This window comes from Nerophis lumbriciformis, linkage group LG22 (genome assembly GCF_033978685.3).
Source record: "Nerophis lumbriciformis linkage group LG22, RoL_Nlum_v2.1, whole genome shotgun sequence".
Classification (NCBI taxonomy): Eukaryota; Metazoa; Chordata; class Actinopteri; order Syngnathiformes; family Syngnathidae; genus Nerophis; species Nerophis lumbriciformis.
This window is the reverse complement of record NC_084569.2, coordinates 17,103,434-17,123,036: the sequence shown is the minus strand read 5'-3', so window position 1 is coordinate 17,123,036 and position 19,603 is coordinate 17,103,434. Positions and strand designations below refer to the sequence as shown.

The window sequence follows — 19,603 nt, the reverse complement described above, 5'->3', positions numbered from 1 at the left end:
TTTATTTTTTATTTTTTTTATTTTTTATTTTTTATTAATCAATCCAATAAAACAATACACAGCAATACCATAACAATGCAATCCAATTCCAAAACCAAACCCAGCACAGCAACACTCAGAACAGCAATAAACAGAGCAATTGAGAGGAGACACAAACACGACATAGAACAATCCAAAAGTAGTGAAATAAAAATGATTATTATCAACGACAGTATCAATATTAGTTACAATTTCAACACAGCAGTGATTAAAGATCCCTCATTGACATTATCATTAGACATTTATAAAAAATAAAAACATAAAAAAAAAAAAAAAAGAACAATAGTGTCACAGTGGCTACACTTGCATCACATCTCATAAGCTTGACAACACACTGTGTCCAATATTTTCACAAAGGTAAAAATAAGTCATATTTTTGGTTCATTTAATAGTTAAAACAAATTTATATTGCAATCAGTGGATAAAACATTGTCCTTTATATTAAAGCTTTTTACAAAAATCTACTACTCTGCTTGCATGTCAGCAGACTGGGGTAGATCCTGCTGAAATCCTATGTATTGAATGAATAGAGAATCGCTTATAATCGGAAAAATATCGTTTTTGAATCGAGAATCGTGTTGAATCGAAAAAAAATCTTTTTATAATCGAATCGTGACCAGCCTATTTTGCCGATTGTATTGTACCATATGTCCCGGCAAGAAATCTGCGTTCAAAGAACTCAAGCTTATTAGTGATTCGACTCGACATCCATTGCTTTCGGTCTCCCCTAGAGGGCATGTGCGGTCCTCTCCAAGGTTTCTCATAGTCATTCACACCGACGTCCCACTGGAGTGAGTTTTCCTTGCCCTTATGTGGGCTCTGTAACGCGGATGTCGTTGTGGCTTGTGCAGCCCTTTTGGGACACTTGTGATTTAGGGCTATATAAGTAAACATTGATTGATTGATTGATTTTAATTGTCCCATTTATTCTCTGTAAAGCACCAGTCCCATTGGCAGCAAAACAGGCCCAGAGCGTAATACTACCACCACCATGCTTGACGGTAGGATGGTGTTCCTGGGATTAAAGGCCTCACCTTTTCTCCTCCAAACATATTGCTGGGTATTGTGGCCAAACAGCTCCATTTTTGTTTCATCTGACAAAACCCTGGTGGAAACCCTGGTGCGTTCTCTGCTACTTCCATGTGTACATTTTCCCCCCCCCGATCTGACTTGTAAGGCGGTTCAGAGCTGTCTTGCGGGATCTCAGGGAAGTGTGAGAGAATGGCCCGAGACTCTCTTAAAACCCCCGCCCCAACCCCTGCGCCCCCAGAGGTGTCAAGCCCTTGATAAGTCCCCGTTTAAACTCTGCCCTCTGCAAAATGCCATGTGTCAACAACTGCCCGTGGCCCAGGCGCTCTGATCTGGTTTAGGCAAACACCCGCGACAAAGATCCGTCCATCGGCGGGAGACCCTGACTGTGCAAGCGGCCTTCAATTCTGTTGCCATTCAGACGGGGGGAAGAAATGATGACGGGGACATCAGGACGGAAGATTAGGACGGATCAGACTTTGGTCGTCCGCCATGTCTGGACCGGGCGGCGGAAAGTGTCAGACAGGTGTGATGTCGGTTGTGAGCGTGGTCTCTGCATGCCTCTCTCTCAAATGTCCTGCTTATTTTTGTATCCGCCGGATGATTCTGTTTGTATCTGCCAGATGATCCTGTTGGACTCTTCTTTGGGTACACTTTAAATGAAATATTTCATCGACTACTGCTTGCATTTTCAGGAATGCCTTTTTTTTTTATCCCGTAGTAAAAGCGACTTTCCCATTAGCACCGTTTTTTCAAAATAAGGAGGGGCGGTTCTCTTGAAGCTCTTCAATGGAATCTCAGAGCGCTGGGAGAGGTGGAAGACATGATTTGGCAGTTTACCCTCAGTGTTTGCCTCAAAATTTTCACGCCACGGCTCGAAGTCGAGCTGAGAAGTTTCCCAAGGCCCACTCGACCGTGCGGGGTCCAGTAGGCGTTTTTCCGTGTAAACGGCGAGCCCGGCTCCCGAAGTATCCACCCCCCGGCCCACCCGCCACGTAAGTCTTCACGTCTTTGGGGTGGCTCAAAAAAGGCCTCAGCGCCGCGGGGGCGAGAACGTGGCCCAGCGCCCCTCTGATGTGCTCTTGTTAGCTGCTGGTGGCTTTCCTCCTCTGCATGTTGACACTGTGGCCTCACAACAGGACTTCTCACATGGCAGCACCGCATCACACCTTCCCTCAAGATGAAACTTAAAAAGTTTCACTTCAAGCTTATTTAAACTTTGGAAGACCATACCTTTCTCGCTATATCATCACAATCAACACAAAAGTATACAAAACCTGACTTCTGGTATTTTTTTTTTCAGTTCCTTCCGTATCAATCAATAATCTGAAGTTAACCGATATTTTGAATATTTAATGCATTTTAGGAGCTTTACTGTATTCCGTTTTGTACAACAATAAAGGTATTTGGTATTTGTTATGTCATTGAAAATAATTACTAATTACTGAACACTGATAATGATATTATCATTATCATTGATAATAAATAATAATATCATATTTAATGGTCACAAAACAATATCATACTATATTGTATCGTAATATTTATTGAAATACAGTACATTATTTTTCTACTAGTGGCTGTGATGGTGATGGAAATAATAATGACAAATTGTTTGTTTATGTGATTAATTGTGTGTCTTTTGTATGTTTTCAACCACTACTATTGATTTTATCGTGATTATTGGTATTGATGCTGTTGTTGCTATTATTAACTTTAGTTTTTCTTTTTTTTAATTGTATTTATTTATTTATTTTTTTTTTATTTTTTTTATTGCTTCGTAAAATTCTGTCCAAAGTATTGCAAAACTGAGATTTGGTTGGAGTTAGGATTTATTGAGCTTGTATTGTATTTTATTAGACTGATTAGCATTCTGTGTAATTTTTGTACATAAAATAATGGTTAATAAATACATATAGAATACAATTAAAACAAAATTAAATATAACATAAATACAAATAAAAAAACATAAACATAGTAAAAAAAAAAAATGGATGTTACATCAGCTTGCTTTTGATTGGTTCTCAACATGTTTTTAAAATTAAACCAATTCATTAATAATGAGTTGTATCAGATATAAAACTATTTACTTTTTCTTATATGATACAAAAGCTAAGATAATGTTTTTTTTCCATTTACCCAGTTTGTTTAAAAAAAAATTAAATTAAAGCAACAAACTCATATAGTTTTCAAAAAGTTTCTAAATTACTACAATAATTGCATGAGTGTAGGAAATGCTACATTTGTATAACTGTGGTTATGTTGATAAATACTTATTATTATATATATATATATATATATTTTATTTTTTATTATTATAGATAAATATTCATCTCAATTACAATTTTCTGTTGATTGATTACAACAACATACGTATATTACGAAAGTCAATTTAATGTTTGGTTTGATGTAAAACACTGTAGATGGATAAACTCATTATAGCATTATATAAATATATTTGTGTTTGTGTACCAGTTGTAGAGTACAATATTTAAAAAAAAAAATGAATAAATGAAAGTACATATAACAATTATACCAAATAACATTGAAAAGAGATTTGTAAAAATTAAAAAAAAAAAATGATAAAGTAAAAAGGAGCTAAAAATCTAGTTGTATGTGAACATTTTATTCTAATCAAATGTGTTAGGTATTGAAACAGACATGACAGTGGAACAAAACAATGCAAAACTCTCTGTATTAAAAAAAAAAATCATGATCATGAAAAGATATGACTTTTAGTAAGCTGATATTTCAATACATTTTTGTTGTACGTTATGAACTAGAATATGGCCTTAATAATGTTGTATTTGTACGAATGTGGGTAATATATAAGTTTATACCCTTTTGTGTTATTTCTCATTCATGATTTACTTTAATATCTTATCGATTGTTTTTTTTAATTTGATATCGAGTGAATAAAAATGGACTAAAAAAAAACATATTTAAACTAGCTTGATTAGTTAGTTGATACAGTTCATGAAAATGCATTCAATGCGCATTTAAGAAAAAAACTTTTAAGAGTTTTGCAGCATGCATACACAGTGCATGTTTCTGGACCTTTGTCGACCCCTATTGGTCAATGTTAGACTGCAGCCTTGGCTGACAGCTCCTGCGTGCAGCTTTTTATTCTATGCAAACTTTTACTTTTACTGATGCGTGAGCTGCTTTTTTCTTCTTCTTTTTTTCAATACACCAATTACTAATAACATATCATGTCAGTGTATTTTAATTAATCAAGAACAATTTTATAAAAAATAAATAAAAATAATTATAATAATTTGTGCAACTTTTGTTGTGTTTATATTTCCATGTTTTACATCCACTTTGGGGTTGCAATGTTGCATTTGAAGCAAATAAAAGGCAGATTTTTAGAGAGTTGCGTTCATGTTCTTTGCAGCCGAGTTGTATTACGTCCCCGCCTATAAACACCCCCCTCCTCCCCCCCTCCCTCCAATCACTTCCTGGCCCTCAGAATAAATGCAGCGTCTTTCAAAAAGCAGCTCACATCCTCTCCAAGAGTCGCTCCGTGAGTCAAGTTTGGGGAAAACACAACAAAACAAAACAAAAAAAGTTGAGGAGTCGCAATCACATTTTAAGACTCAAAGGATCGACGCTTTTCTGCTTTTTTTGGACCTTTTCCCCCCTCCCAATTCAAGTAAGAAAAGGAGTTTTCCGCGCCCAGTGCGCGCAGCAGGCTTGGCTGTCACTGCGTCCTTTGGGCTCGGATTGGATTCCCACTTTTTTTCTTTATTTTTTATTTTTTTTTATTTTCCTCCGTCAAGCTGTCCTGCAACTCATTTCGCATGAATCTCCTCGACCCGTACCTGAAGATGACCGAAGAACAGGACAAGTGTCTCTCCGACGCGCCCAGTCCGAGCATGTCCGAGGACTCCGCCGGCTCGCCCTGCCCCTCCGGCTCCGGGTCGGACACGGAGAACACCCGGCCCTCCGACAACCACCTCCTGCACGGCGCGGACTACAAGAAGGAGGGCGACGAGGAGAAGTTCCCGGTGTGCATCCGCGACGCCGTGTCCCAGGTGCTGAAGGGCTACGACTGGACTCTGGTGCCCATGCCGGTGCGCGTAAACGGCTCCAGTAAGAGCAAGCCGCACGTCAAGAGACCCATGAACGCCTTCATGGTTTGGGCGCAGGCTGCACGCCGGAAGCTGGCGGACCAATACCCGCACCTGCACAACGCGGAGCTCAGCAAAACTTTGGGCAAACTTTGGAGGTACGTTTGGTTTTACGCACGACTTTAACGCATGGACCCAACCACCGTGCACGCTGTTAAAATTCATATTTTTCTTTTATTTGGGTTATTACGCATGGACCCAACCACCGTGCACGCTGTTAAAATTCATGTTTTTCTTTTCTTTTTCTTTTTACGCATGGACCCAACCACGGCGCACGCTGTTAAAATTCACCTTTTTCTTTTCTTTTACAAAACCCAATTAAATGCACACTTTTTTTTAACACATTGTTTTGTTCCCAGGCTGCTCAACGAGGCCGAGAAGCGTCCCTTCGTGGAGGAGGCGGAGCGCCTCAGGGTGCAGCACAAGAAGGACCACCCGGACTACAAGTACCAGCCCCGGCGGAGGAAGTCCGTCAAGAACGGTCAGATCGAGCCCGAGGACGGCGAGCAGACTCACATCTCGCCCAACGCCATCTTCAAGGCGCTGCAGCAGGCGGACTCTCCTGCCTCCAGCCTGGGCGAGATGCATTCTCCAGGAGAGCATTCAGGTAAGCATCAAACTTTTTTTTTTTTTTTTTTTGCAACAATAAAAGGACGTGTAATAAATGTCACTGCAAGTATTAAAAAGGGAACCATAGAAAGACCAATACTACTACTTCTCGTTTTTTTTTTTACAGTTAAATGCATCTTTTTGCAATGCACACATACTATTTTACAAAAGTCCTATATTGGGTGTAAAAGTGTTATTGTCACTAGTTTTTGTATGTTGTATATCAGTATTTTTTTTATTTTATTTTTATTTTGTATTAATCAATCCAACAAAATAATACACAATACCATAATAGCACAATTCCAAAACCAAACCTGGCACAGAAACATTAAGCAATTGGGAGGACACACAAACATGACACAAAACAATCCAAAAGTAGTCAAAAAAAAAAAAAAGAATAATATCAACAACAGTATTAATAAGAATTCCAACATAGCAGTGATTAGGAATCCCTCGTTAACATTATCATCCCAGCCATTTATAACAAAAAATGTAAACTCACATATCGCATAACATCTAATAAGCTTGACAACACATTGCGTCCAATATTTTCCACAGTATTAATAATATAAAAATAATGTAATTTAATAAAGTCCCTAGGTAAGAAGTAGAAAAATACATCTACGTTAAATGTGCCTGTCACAAATGAGCTGCCTCACACAGAAGAGAAAGGACAGGGAGAGTTGGCAGGAACAAATAGACGTGAAGGAAAATGACCCCAAAACAATTAATTGTCTTTCTAAATATGTCTTCGCCTGAAGAAGTTTGGACATTTGTTATAAAAAGTTCAATTCAATCATTTATGCGGGAGAATTTGTCGGTCACAAAGTTGCCCGGCACAAAATATGACCTAAAACGGTGGTTCTCAAACTTGTTTCACCATAGTACCACCTCCAAAAACACTGTAATGCCCAACAATAAAATAGAGTAGCGTAGTAGGCCTAAATATTCATTAAAAACAAGGCAGAAGTATTACTACAAACAGCTTGAACAGTAACACTGTGTTTGAATATCGGAAAATAAAACAGTCTGCTTAAATAATGATGAAAATATTTGGCGTACCACTAAAAGGAGTCCTTGAACCACTAGTGGTACTTGCACCACAGCTTGAGAATCCCTGACCTAAAACCATCCCTGTTTGTGTACATTTGATGTATTTATATGTTATTGCTTCTAGTTTATGGGCATGGTTATGATAATATTTTAACACCTGTGGGTGGCATCCATAAATCCAATTGGGTTTTGAGTGGAAATAAGTGTGTTGATTTTAAAAAATTAAATAAAAATGACCGAAGATAAAGGATAGGGAGAGTTGGTGGAAACAAAAGAGAAATGATCAAAAACAGAAGTATCACTGTTACTGTTTTTCATGTATTACTGTTGGAGTTGTTGGAGTGTGATAGTTTAAACTAGGGGTCCCCAAACTTTTTGAGCACTGTATAACGGATAAACCACAAAAACCTCGACTATATACACACACACACACACACACACACACACACACACACACACACACACACATATATATATATATATATATATATATATATATATATATATATATATATATATATATATACATACACAGCCCGGCCCCCAGCCAAATTGTTTTAACCCAATGCGGCCCGGGCTGTATATATGTGTGTGTGTGTGTGTGTGTATATAGTCGAGGTTTTTGTGGTTTATCCGTTATACAGTGCTCAATACCGGGGTAGAGCGGAATATACGTTTGGTCAGGAAAATACACAGAGGCTATTTCATCCCTACAAGCCTGTTTCGCAGGTTTCCCTTAAAATCCCCTGGAAACCTGCAAAACAGTCTTGTAGGGATGAAATAGCCTCTTGTGTTTTTTCCTGACCTAACGTGTATATATATATATATATATATATATATATATATATATATATATATATATATATTCTTGCGCACTAATTGACTGAAAGAGTGCGCACTTGATATCACGTTATCAATGGAAAAATGAATTTTTAGACAATATGATTTGCCTGAGTGGCTAGGAGACACCGAGAGTAACAAGCGGTAGAAAATGGATTAGAAAGTACAGATTTTTTTAAAATAATAACAAAAAATAAAAATACTATATATATATATATATATATATATATATATATATATATATATATATATTAAAGGTTTCTGTGGTTTATCCATTATACAGTGCTCAATATCAGGGTAGAGCGGAATATACGTTAGGTCAGGAAAAAACACAGAGGCTGTATCATCCCTACAAGCTTGTTTTGCAGTTTTGCCTGCTCTTCAAGGGATTTTATAAAAAAGGGGGTCCCCAAACCGCGAGCCGTAGTTTGGGGACCCCTGGTTTGTACCAATACATAGCATATGTACGCATGTGACTGAACTGTCCCTGTCCTCCCCCCTCAGGTCAGTCCCAGGGTCCGCCGACGCCCCCCACCACCCCTAAGACGGACCTCCCCTCCGCCAAGTCCGACCTGAAGCGCGAGGGCCGCCCGGCTCAGGAGGGCCCCAGCCGCCAGCTCAACATCGACTTTGGCGCCGTGGACATCGGCGAGCTGAGCAGCGAGGTCATCTCCAACATGGGCAGCTTCGACGTGGACGAGTTCGACCAGTACCTGCCGCCGCACAGCCACGCCGCCGCCGCTGCCGCCGCCGGCCAAGGCGGTTACGCCTCCTCCGCCCAAGGGGGCTACGCCTCCTCCGTCGGCCAGGGCGGCAACGTGGGGCCGTGGATGTCCAAGCAGCAGCACTCCCTCAGCACCCTGGACGCTCAACAGCGGGGCTCGGCGCAGATCAAGACGGAGCAGCTGAGCCCGAGCCACTACAGCGAGCAGCAGGGCTCGCCGCAGCACGTGGCCTACGGCTCCTTCAGCCTGCAGCACTACAGCGCCGCCGCCTACCCCCCCAGGGCGCAGTATGACTATCCCGACCAGCAGGGCGGCGCCTCCTACTACGCCGCCGGCCAAGGCTCCGGCCTCTACTCCCCGTTCAGCTTCATGAGCCCCAGCCAGAGGCCCATGTACACCCCCATCGCCGACACCGCGGGGGTCCCGTCCGTGCCTCAGACCAGCAGTCCTCAGCACTGGGAGCAGCAGCCCATTTACACCCAACTCTCCCGGCCATGAGGACTTTTTAAAAAAAACAAAAAACATTTGACTCTTTTCTAGTTGTACATCTCTGGATTGGCTCCCGTCAGTGCCTTTTTGTGATTATATTTTTTTAGATATAATACTTGCATAAATCCTCTGTGAGGACATAGTGGTTATGAATATTCTAGTATGTACTGTGTATGTGTTCTGCTCTGTCATCCATTGCGGCAACGCCAAGTTAACACAAAAAAAAAAGAAAAGAAAAAAAAAGCACCCTCAGTGGCCTTACGTGTCGCCATTATTTTGTACAGGAAGTGACTGAGAGTTTTTTTTTTCTACTGTTGGGTTAGAGTCCGTTTCCCACCTGGCTTGTACTTTACTGCGTCTGCCACGCCAGCTTCCGTCCCGCCTCGATACCACTGGTGCCTGCGGAGCCACGAGCGAGGAGGCTCTGTCCACAGGAAGTGACCTCTTGACCTCCTGTGCAGCCAGCAGGTCTGAGCCCCCCGGGGCACGCTTCTGTCCTACCCTAACCTCTTTTAATTTATTCTTTAGCATTAACTTTATTGGAAAAATTAACTATTTGCAATGATCGATTCAGCAACGTGAGTGGAGTAGATCGCTGCGTGGTACAGATTTATTTATCGTTTTGTAAATGTTATCATTCACTTGTGTACAGATGATTCATTTCTTCTTATTTTCTCTCCCACAAACGGAAGCTGCGTAGCGTAGCACTGGTTTGCCTTTTTTTTTTTGAGTTGATAAATGTTCTGGAATGGACATTTACTGAGAATTGTCATTCTCCCTTTTTTTTATATTCTGTATCGTTAGTTCATATTTTTTGTGTCATCACTTACTTGGAGTCTTCTTTAGGTAAACATGGCGTCTTTGTCTTAAAAGCTTATCTTTTGTATTATATTGTTTGCAATAAAAACAAAACACTGTAAAACTGTCATGGCCATGTACTTTTTTCCCCACCATGTTTTAGTATGAACGACTTCACATTAATCCATAGCGATTAGGGTTGTCCCGATACCAATATTTTGGTTACAAAAGGTACACAAAAGTATTTGGCCTCCTGCCTTAACTCACATATGAACTTGAAGTGCCATCCCATTCCTAACCCATAGGGTTCAATATGATGTTGGACTTGGTGATGTATGGCTTAGATGCTGCTGCTCGGCCATGGAAACCCATTCCATGAAGCTCTCTGCGTACTGTACGTGGGCTAATTGGAAGGTCACATGGAGTTTGGAGTTCTGTAGCAACTGACTGTGCAGAAAGTCTTTGCACTATGTGCTTCAGCATCCGCAGACCCCTCTGTCAGTTTACGTGGCCTACCACTTGGTGGCTGAGTTGCTGTTGTTCCCAAACTCTTCCATTTTCTGATAATAAAGCCGACTTTGACTTTGGAATAATTAGGAAGAGAGGAAATTTCACGACTGGATTTGTTGCACAGGTGGCATCCTATGACAGTTCCACGCTGGAAATCAATGAGAGCGGCCCATTCTTTCACAAATGTTTGTAGAAACTGTCTCCATGCCTAAGTGCTTGATTTTATACACCTGTGGCCGGGCCAAGTGATTAGGACACCTGATTCTGATCATTTGGATGGGTGGCCAAATACTTTTGGCAATATAGTGTATTTCAAAAATTCAAAACATTTTTGAAATTGTCTGCAACTAAAAGCTTGAATATATAGATGTAATCTATATATTCAGATATAGATTACATATATACACTGCAAAAAGTCAGTGTTCAAAAACAAGGGGAAAAAAAAAAATTTAAGGGTATTTTATTTGAACTAAGCAAAATTATCTGCCAATAGAACAAGAAAATCCGGCTTGTTAAGACTTTCCAAAACAAGTACAATTAGCTAACCTCAATGAACCCAAAAATACCTTAAAATAAGTATATTCTCACTAATAACAAGTGCACTTTTCTTGGTAGAAAAAAACGAGACCTTTTTGCTCAATATGTTGAAAAATATTCTTAAATTAAGTAAATGCTAGTGCCATTATCTTGACTTAATGACAATGTTTTTTTTTCATGCTTGAAGTAAAAAATTATTACTTAAAAAAAGTAGTTTTATACTTGTGAGTGTTGATGACACAGCTTTGCATCAGTTGATATTCTCGTTTCAAGCATGTTTTACGCAATATAGGTCATAAAATCTCAGCAACAAGCTGTAATATCTTACTGAGATCATTTAAACCCTTAAAACAAGTAAAACACTAACATAAAATCTGCTTGGTGAGAAGAATTATCTTATCAGACAGAAAATAAGAAAATATCACCCTTATTTGAGATTTGTAATCTTACTTAGATTTCAGTTTTTGCAGTGTAGATGTAATCGATATATCACCCAGGCTGTCAAAATTTAATTAATTGTAAAAACATATTTTACATAAAAAAAATATTTGAACTCTCAATTTGCAGCACCCATCGGTGCCAGGCCAGTGGTACCGCTCAGAGTTTAGTTGATTCGATTGGAAGTGGCGGACAAACTGTTTCAGTGTCACACCTGGGTGAAGTCTTGTTTGGTTTCAGGTTGTCTTGTCATTTCCTGTTTTATTGTGAAAAGCCAACTCTCTTTCCCGTTTCAGATCACTTGCTCTTCCTGTTGTGTCATCGTTTGTCCTGATTGATTTCACCTGTTCCCCTCATGCTTAAATGTCTCGTCCTCCTTTTCTCCTGCGCCAGGGAGTTTTATATCTTCTTGTGCGTATCTCCAGAGTTTCTTGTCCACAGCCATAGCCACGTTTTGGGGCTACCTTATGGATCCTCGGGAGAGTTTTGGTTTGTAACATTTTCAGGTAAAGTTAGCTTCATAGTATCGTCTCCGTTGGAGTGCTTTTTGGTGTTCTTAGAACTAGGGATGTCCGATAATGGCTTTTTGCCGATATCCGATATTGTTCATTCTTTAATTACCGATACCGATATCAACCGATACCGATATATACAGTGGTGAAATTAACACATTATTATAACTAATTTGGACAACCAGGTATGGTGAAGATAAGGTCCTTTAAAAAATAAATAAAGTAAGATAAATAAATCAAAAACATTTTCTTGAATAAAAAAGAAAGTAAAACAATATAAAAACAGTTACATTGAAACTAGTAATTAATGAAAATGAGTCAATTTAACTGTTAAAGGTTAGTACTATTAGTGGACCAGCAGCACACACAATCATGTGTGCTTACGGACTGTATCCCTTGCAGACTGTATTGATATATATTGATATATAATGGAGGAACCAGAATATTAATAACAACCCTTTTGTGTGAATGAGTGTAAATGGGGGAGGAAGGTTTTTTGGGTTGGTGTACTAATTGTAAGTGTATCTTGTGTTTTTTATGTTGATTTAATAAAAAAAAACCAAAAAAAAACGATACCGATAATAAAGAAAACGATACCGATAATTTTCCGATATTACATTTTAAAACATTTATCGACATCTCTACTTAGAACCCTTTTCCCTCCGTAGCTGGAGCGTTTTGAGTTTGTTAATAATTTTGTAAATTTTGGAGTCAGGTTAGATCTGTTTAATGATCCCTTCCCTTGTCATAGTAATGAACTGCTTCTGAAACCCTGCGCATGTGTTCAGAGTCCAATTCTGGTCGTGACACACTCTCGAGATCTAGCCTTTTTTGAAATGTCCTTCTTGAAAATGGACGTACAAGTATTTATCTGTAATAGTGTTGTCCCGATACCAATATTTTAGTACCGGTAGCAAAATTGTTTTGTTACTTTTTGGTATTTTTCTAAATAAAGGGGACCACAAAAAAATTGCATTATTGGCTTTATTTTAACAAAAAAATCTTACGGTACATTAAAAACTCCATCCATCCATTTTCTACCGCTTGTCCCTTTTGGTCGCGGGGTGTGCTGGAGCCTATCTCAGCTGCATTCAGGCGGAAGGCGGTGTACACCCTGGACAAGTCGCCACCTCATCACAGGGCCAACACAGATAGACCGACAACATTCACACTCACATTCACACACTAGGGCAGTGGTTCTTAACCTTGTTGGAGGTACCGAACCCCACCACTTTCTTATGCGCATTCCCCGAACCCTTCTTCAGTGAAATATAATGTTGTTGTTTTTTCAAATTTAAGACAAAGTTACCGTATTTTTCGGAGTGTAAGTCGCTCCGGAGTATAAGTCGCACCTGCTGAAAATGCATAATAAATAAGGAAAAAAACATAAGTCGCACTGGAGTATAAGTCGCATTTTTGGGGGAAATGTATTTGATAAAAGCCAACACCAAGAATAGACATTTGAAAGGCAATTTAAAATAAATAAAGAATAGTGAACAACAGGCTGAATAAGTGTACATTATATGAGGCATAAATAACCAACTGAGAACATGCCTGGTATGTTAACATAACATATTATGGTAAGAGTCATTCAAATAACTATAACATATAGAACATGTTATTCGTTTACCAAACAATCTGTTACTCCCGATTGCTAAATCCGATGAAATATTCCTCCCCGGTGTCTCCTCTGGTATGCGCCCCGCTAGCGTCCTTTCTTTCTGCTGCTCGATTGCTGTTCTCTGCTGCATATTTCACAACGTCCAGCTTGTAATCAGCAGTATATGATTTCCTTTTCGGTGCCATTTTAGTTCAGCCCTTCTCAGTTTTTATAAGTTACCACCAATGTTGATGTGATCCATTTTAATAGCTCCGGCAGTAGCGTATAGCATATAGCAGTTAGCATATCATGACCCGCCCCCGCCAAATTCTTATTGGTTGGTGTGTGAGTGACGATTGCTGACGTGTGTGTGACGATTGCGGACATTTTCTTCGTCGCTCACGCAAATGAGATAAATAATATTATTTGATATTTTACGGTAATGTGTTAATAATTTCACACATAAGTCGCTCCGGAGTATACGTCGCACCCCCGGCCAAACTATGGAAAAAAAAAATGTCGACTTATAGTCCGAAAAATACGGTAGTTAATGACTGGATAAAGTGAAATCTTGTCTTGACTTTGTCACGTCAACTTTAGACCATTTTTAAAGGGGAACATTATCACAATTTCAGAATTGTTAAAACCATTAAAAATCAGTTCCCAGTGGCTTATTATATTTTTCAATGTTGTTTTCAAAATTTTACCCATCACGCAATATCCCTAAAAAAAAAAGCTTCAAAGTGCCTGATTTTAACCATCGTTATAAACACCCGTCCATTTTCCTGTGACGTCACATAGTGAAGCCAACACAAACAAACATGGCGGAAAGAACAGCAAGTTATAGCGACATTAGCTCGGATTCAGACTCGGATTTTAGCGGCTTAAGCGATTCAACAGATTACGCATGTATTGAAACGGATGGTTGTAGTGTGGAGGCAGGTAGCGAAAACGAAATTGAAGAAGAAACTGAAGCTATTGAGCCATATCGGTTTGAACCGTATGCAAGCGAAACCGACAAACGACACGACAGCCAGCGACACGGGAGAAAGCGAGGACGAATTCGGCGGTCGCCTTCTAACCAACGATTGGTATGTGTTTGTTTGGCATTAAAGGAAACTAACAACTATGAACTAGGTTTACAGCATATGAAATACATTTGGCAACAACATGCACTTTGAGAGTGCAGACAGCCCAATTTTCATCAATTAATATATTCTGGAGACAAACCCTCATGTCAGCAGGCCAGGGAAGCTAGGGTCGATATTCTTCTCTTGATCATCTTCGTGGCGGTGTGAGCCAAGACAAACTGCCGCCATTGCTTGCCGTGCTACCGAGGTCCTTTGTCCCTGAATTGCTCACACACTCCGGCAGATTCAATGGAAGTCTGGCGGCAGATTTCTTTGACTTTATCGTTGGAAATGCATCTGCTTTGAGTGTCGCAGGATATCCACACATTCTTGCCATCTCTGTTGTAGCATAGCTTTCGTTGGTAAAGTGTGCGGAACAAACGTCCAATTTCTTGCCACTTTCGCATCTTTGGGCCACTGGTGCAACTTGAATCCGTCCCTGTTCGTGTTGTTACACCCTCCGACAACACACCGACGAGGCATGATGTCTCCAAGGTACGGAAAACAGTCGAAAAAACGGAAAATAACAGAGCTGATTTGACTCAGTGTTTGAAAAAATGGCGGATTGCTTCCCGATGAGACGTCACATTGTGACGTCATCGCTCCGAGAGCGAATATTAGAAAGGCGTTTATTTCGCCAAAATTCACCCATTTAGAGTTCGGAAACCGGTTAAAAAAATATATGGTCTTTTTTCTGCAACATCAAGGTATATATTGACGCTTACATAGGTCTGGTGATAATGTTCCCCTTTAACACAATGTCATGGCTCTGGTGAGTAGAGAAGCATGTGTAGCTATCACTCATCCTACAGGGATGATACTTGAAATAAAGGTTCTTGACTTAACTCTATGGAGGCGAGGATTAGTGATTTAGAAGTAGTTACGACACTGCAGACTGCGGATAGACGTTAGCCGCTACCTAGCTAGCCATGTCGTAAAGCATTTCTTCCTGAGGGCGTTTCAGTGTTATAACTTTATCTTTAGTTAAGCCCAAATGCGTCCGTTTTCCCTTGTCTGCCTACACACTGTGTCTTCTTGTAAGTACTCCGTGATTGTGCGCTGCTGAACATGCTCGTCTGCATGACACGACGTGACGACGACGATGGGCGGTACTTTTTAGAGGCGGTATAGTACCGAATATGATTCATTAGTATCGCTGTACTATACTAATACCGGTATACCGTACAACCCTACTCACAACAAGTGATTCTTGTTGTGAGTTCTCTATCCTATCCCAGGAGGCGTACAGTATGTCACGTTGAACAAGAAGCAACCTAGAAGGGCTACTGTCAACAACTCATGATCTGGTTGGCTATCGTAACTGTCTATCAACTGCACACACCGCCACATTGTTGATTTTAGAAGGCATCGGGCAGATTTCATACAGCGCTGGCAACAAGCTAGCTGAATTGTAATTGGATAAAATCTCTGGAACATAAAGAGAATATGATGACTACTTTTATATATTTAGGGAAAGTAAATTTAAAAATTAAATAAACTTATCAATTTATGATCATGATTTAGGTTAGGCCAGCAGAGAAGGCCTTGCTGGCCTTGATGGCCCACCACTGATAGGTCAGTATATATCAAAGTTCCATTATTATTACATTTATTTTAGTAGCAAGTCAAGGTCAGCAATATATGACTCATTTGTTTAGTGTGATGACCGAAAAGTTGCTACACTACGAGAACAAAAACAGCAAACAGCGGCATTCTTGCAATGTTGTTGTGTTGCTTTTGTAATGAGGAGATGACGCTAGCACTGATGAGACTTTCCCTCACGCGGACCACGCTTGACTCATTCCATTCTGTGGTTTTACCAAACGTTAGGATGAAATTAATTTGTTTCACCCGCAGTAACTCTAAAGTCTAAACCATACTGCCCCATGTGACGAAAAGGGCAAAAAAAAAAAGTCCAAAAAATATCCCGAACACACTGCAAGAAGTCAGTGTTCAAAAACAAGAAAAAAAATACAAAAATTAGGGGTATTTTATTTGAACTAAGCAAAATTATCTGCCAATAGAACAAGAAAATTTGGCTTGTCAAGACTTTCCAAAACAAGTAAAAATAGCTAACCTCAATGAACCTTAAAATACGTATATTCTCACTAATAACAAGTGTACTTTTCTTGGTAAAAAAAAAAAGACCTTTTTGCTCAATATGTTGAAAAATATTCTTAAATTAAGTAAATGCTAGTGCCATTATCTTGACATCATGATATGCATATATCTTTTTTTTTTTCATGCTTGAAGTAAGAAATTATTTCTTTAAAAAAGTAGTTTTATACTTGTGAGTGTTGATGACACAGCTTTGCAACAGTTGATATTCTAGTTTCAAGCATGTTTTACTTAATATAGGTCATAAAATCTCAGCAACAAGCTGTAATATCTTACTGAGATTATTTAGGACCAAAACCCTTAAAACAAGTAAAACACTCTAACATAAAATCTGCTTAGTGAGAAAAATTACCTCATCAGACAGAAAATAAGCAAATATCACCCTTATTTGAGATATTTAATCTTACTTAGATTTCAGTTTTTGCAGTGCAACTGCATGCTTCCCCGACCAAGTAGCCTGATAAATGTTTCCAAGAGGGATCGGAAACGGGAGCAAATTTTTCTTTCCTTTTTTCTTCCAGACAGGCCATTCCGTGGGCAATTTTCCCAGGACGACCCCATTATTATTCCACGGGGACGACTGCCCCCTCCGAGCCCGATGGGTGGTCTTTCTAAAGGCAAAAGGAAGAGGAAAAGAAAAAGAGGTAAAAAAAAAAAACACACTGGAAAACAAATAATATAGATCAAGTAAGGTCAAAGTATGGCACTGTTGTGGTTTGATTCTGTGTATATTCCTTTTTAAAGGGACCATAAAGCTACCAATAGGACACATCTCGTAGGAAGCCTTGCTGGCATCAACGTGTTTCCGTGGAAACGTCACTCTTACCCCCCCTCCACAAGACACGCTCATTCACTCAAACCGGGGCACATTTCTTCTGAATCGGAAGAGTAACATGAAACACAAACTAAAACTAGAGACGTGCCGCCCGGTGCCAAGCCCGGTCTGGGTGGAAAACACCCCAGCCCCTCTCGTCTTTGTGCAGCCATGTGTAAGAAACCTGGCACCGGCCCGAGGTCAGCGTCCCAAAATGATATTAGCATAATCCCATTAAGTGTGTCAGAGGCCTCGTGAGCAGACTGCGAGGAAGGTCGAGGAACGCCGCGACCAAAGAACGGAAGAAAAACATGTCTTAGGTTTAAATGTTATTCACGCTCCATCAAATTGAAATCCTATTGAAAAATTAATAATATTCATGTATTTATCTGTATGTGTCAAACTAGGTGTTGGCGAGCAAATAAAGAGCTTGTTCTACCTAAGAATAACTTTATTACGTACCATATTCATTGTGAACACAAAACCGTATTTTCCGGACCATAGGACGCACCGGATTATAAGGCGCACTGCCGATGAATGGTCTATGTTTGATCTTTTTTCATATATAAAGTGCATCGGATTATAGGGCGCATTAAAGGGTCATATTATTTTTTTTTTTTAAATTGAAAACGCTTCCTTGTGGTCTACATAACATGTAATGGTGGTTCGTTGGTCAAAATGTTGCATAGATTATGTTTTACACATCATCTTCAAGCCGCTTTCTGACAGTCTCTTCCGGATGCGTCGTTTTGTGGGCGGTCTTATTTACGTGGCTCACCTTCGGCAGCATCTTCTCCCCGTCATCTTTGTTGTAGCGGTGTAGCGTGCAAGGACGGGAGTGGAAGAAGTGTCAAAAGATGGAGTTAACTGTTTTAATGACATTCAGACTTTACTTAAATCAGTAACGGAGCAGCATCTCCTCATCCGGAAACAACACTGGAAATGTGTCCCGTGAAAAACCGTCCGACCGGAACTCTAATAACTAAAGTTCTTGGGTTAATAATTTAAACTCACTACATCGGTATGTTTTAGCGCTTTCATGGTGAGTTTACTGACAGATATAAGTAAGAACTTTACACTACTTTATATTAGAAATGGCAACAGCGGAGGATGATGTCACATGACAAGAAGATAGAGGAAAAAGAAGAAGCTTATCCACTACTTGTCGGCACGGACTACAAAGGCGGACGCGCGCAATTTTTCAGGATTTATGCAGATCCCAAATACAGATCAGCAGGTAACAGAAGGTAAGAAAAATTGCTTTTGCATAATATTGCGAATTAAAACGCCAGATAAAATGTCTTATCTTATACACACACCATAATAATACTCATATGTTGAAGCACATCAAACGGTGCAGCCTACACTTACCTCTTATGTTTGACTGCCATCTACTGGTGACACGTATCATTACACTATGTACCAAATAAAATTGCTTCGAGGTGGGTAAGCTCAACCAAACATATTTCTTACATTAGGCGTTCCGGGTTATAAGGCGCACTGTCAAGTTTTGAGAAAAAAAAAAAAAGGATTTTAAGTGCGCCTTATAGTCCGGAAAATACAGTAAGTAGACGTCCTCACATTTTCTGATCTTTGCCGATTTATCCGAGCACTGCTGCCCCCTAGCTGGATGCTTAGGTATCGTTCAAACATGAATACAAATACTAACACCTCTAGTTGGTCAGAAGGATTACGCAAAAAACTAAATCATGCATTTCTCAGAAAATGTATGGCAGTACTGGCACATATGACCAAGAAAAGCACATTATGTATTTTTTCGAGTGAAAATTTGGCCCAAATCGCAAATGGTGGATTCCTGTCTGACAAACATCTTCTCCACTAACCAAGTAAACTGCTAACTAACAAACATGACATGGAAACAATAGAAAAGTGTTTTAAGGAGATTTCAAACCCATTTACGGACATCATTAACCTATCATTTCAAAGAGATGAATTCCCAAGCAAAATAAAAAATAGCAAAAGTTGTATCGCTTTATAAGATTGGAGACGAACACCGGTTTACAAATTACAGATATGTTTCCTTGCTTTCACAATTTTCCAAAATTATTGAACATTTACTTTAATCAATCAATCAATCAAAGTGTACATATATTTTCCTTAATCACAGATGTCTCAAAGGGCTGCACAAGCCACAACGACATCCTCAGATCCCACATCAGGGCAAGAAAAAACGCAACCCAATGGGAACAACGAGAAACTTTGGAAGGG

General features: G+C 39.6%; 1 protein-coding gene and 1 long non-coding RNA gene across 2 annotated transcripts; both read left to right on the top strand.

Moving 5' to 3' along the window:
- The first annotated feature begins 4,513 nt into the window (after nucleotides 1-4,513).
- LOC133615513 (transcription factor Sox-9-A-like) lies at nucleotides 4,514-9,839 on the top strand. The gene is made up of 3 exons (XM_061974153.2): nucleotides 4,514-5,299; nucleotides 5,561-5,808; nucleotides 8,208-9,839. The coding sequence occupies exons 1-3, from the start codon at nucleotides 4,872-4,874 to the stop codon at nucleotides 8,924-8,926; spliced, it is 1,395 nt and encodes a 464-aa protein (XP_061830137.1). The 5' UTR covers nucleotides 4,514-4,871; the 3' UTR covers nucleotides 8,927-9,839.
- A 1,689-nt stretch (nucleotides 9,840-11,528) lies between these two features.
- On the top strand, nucleotides 11,529-17,785 carry LOC140679733 (uncharacterized). Its single transcript, XR_012051104.1, has 3 exons — nucleotides 11,529-11,706; nucleotides 17,082-17,204; nucleotides 17,316-17,785. It is a non-coding gene; the product is annotated as an uncharacterized lncRNA (long non-coding RNA).
- The last annotated feature ends 1,818 nt before the right edge of the window (nucleotides 17,786-19,603 follow it).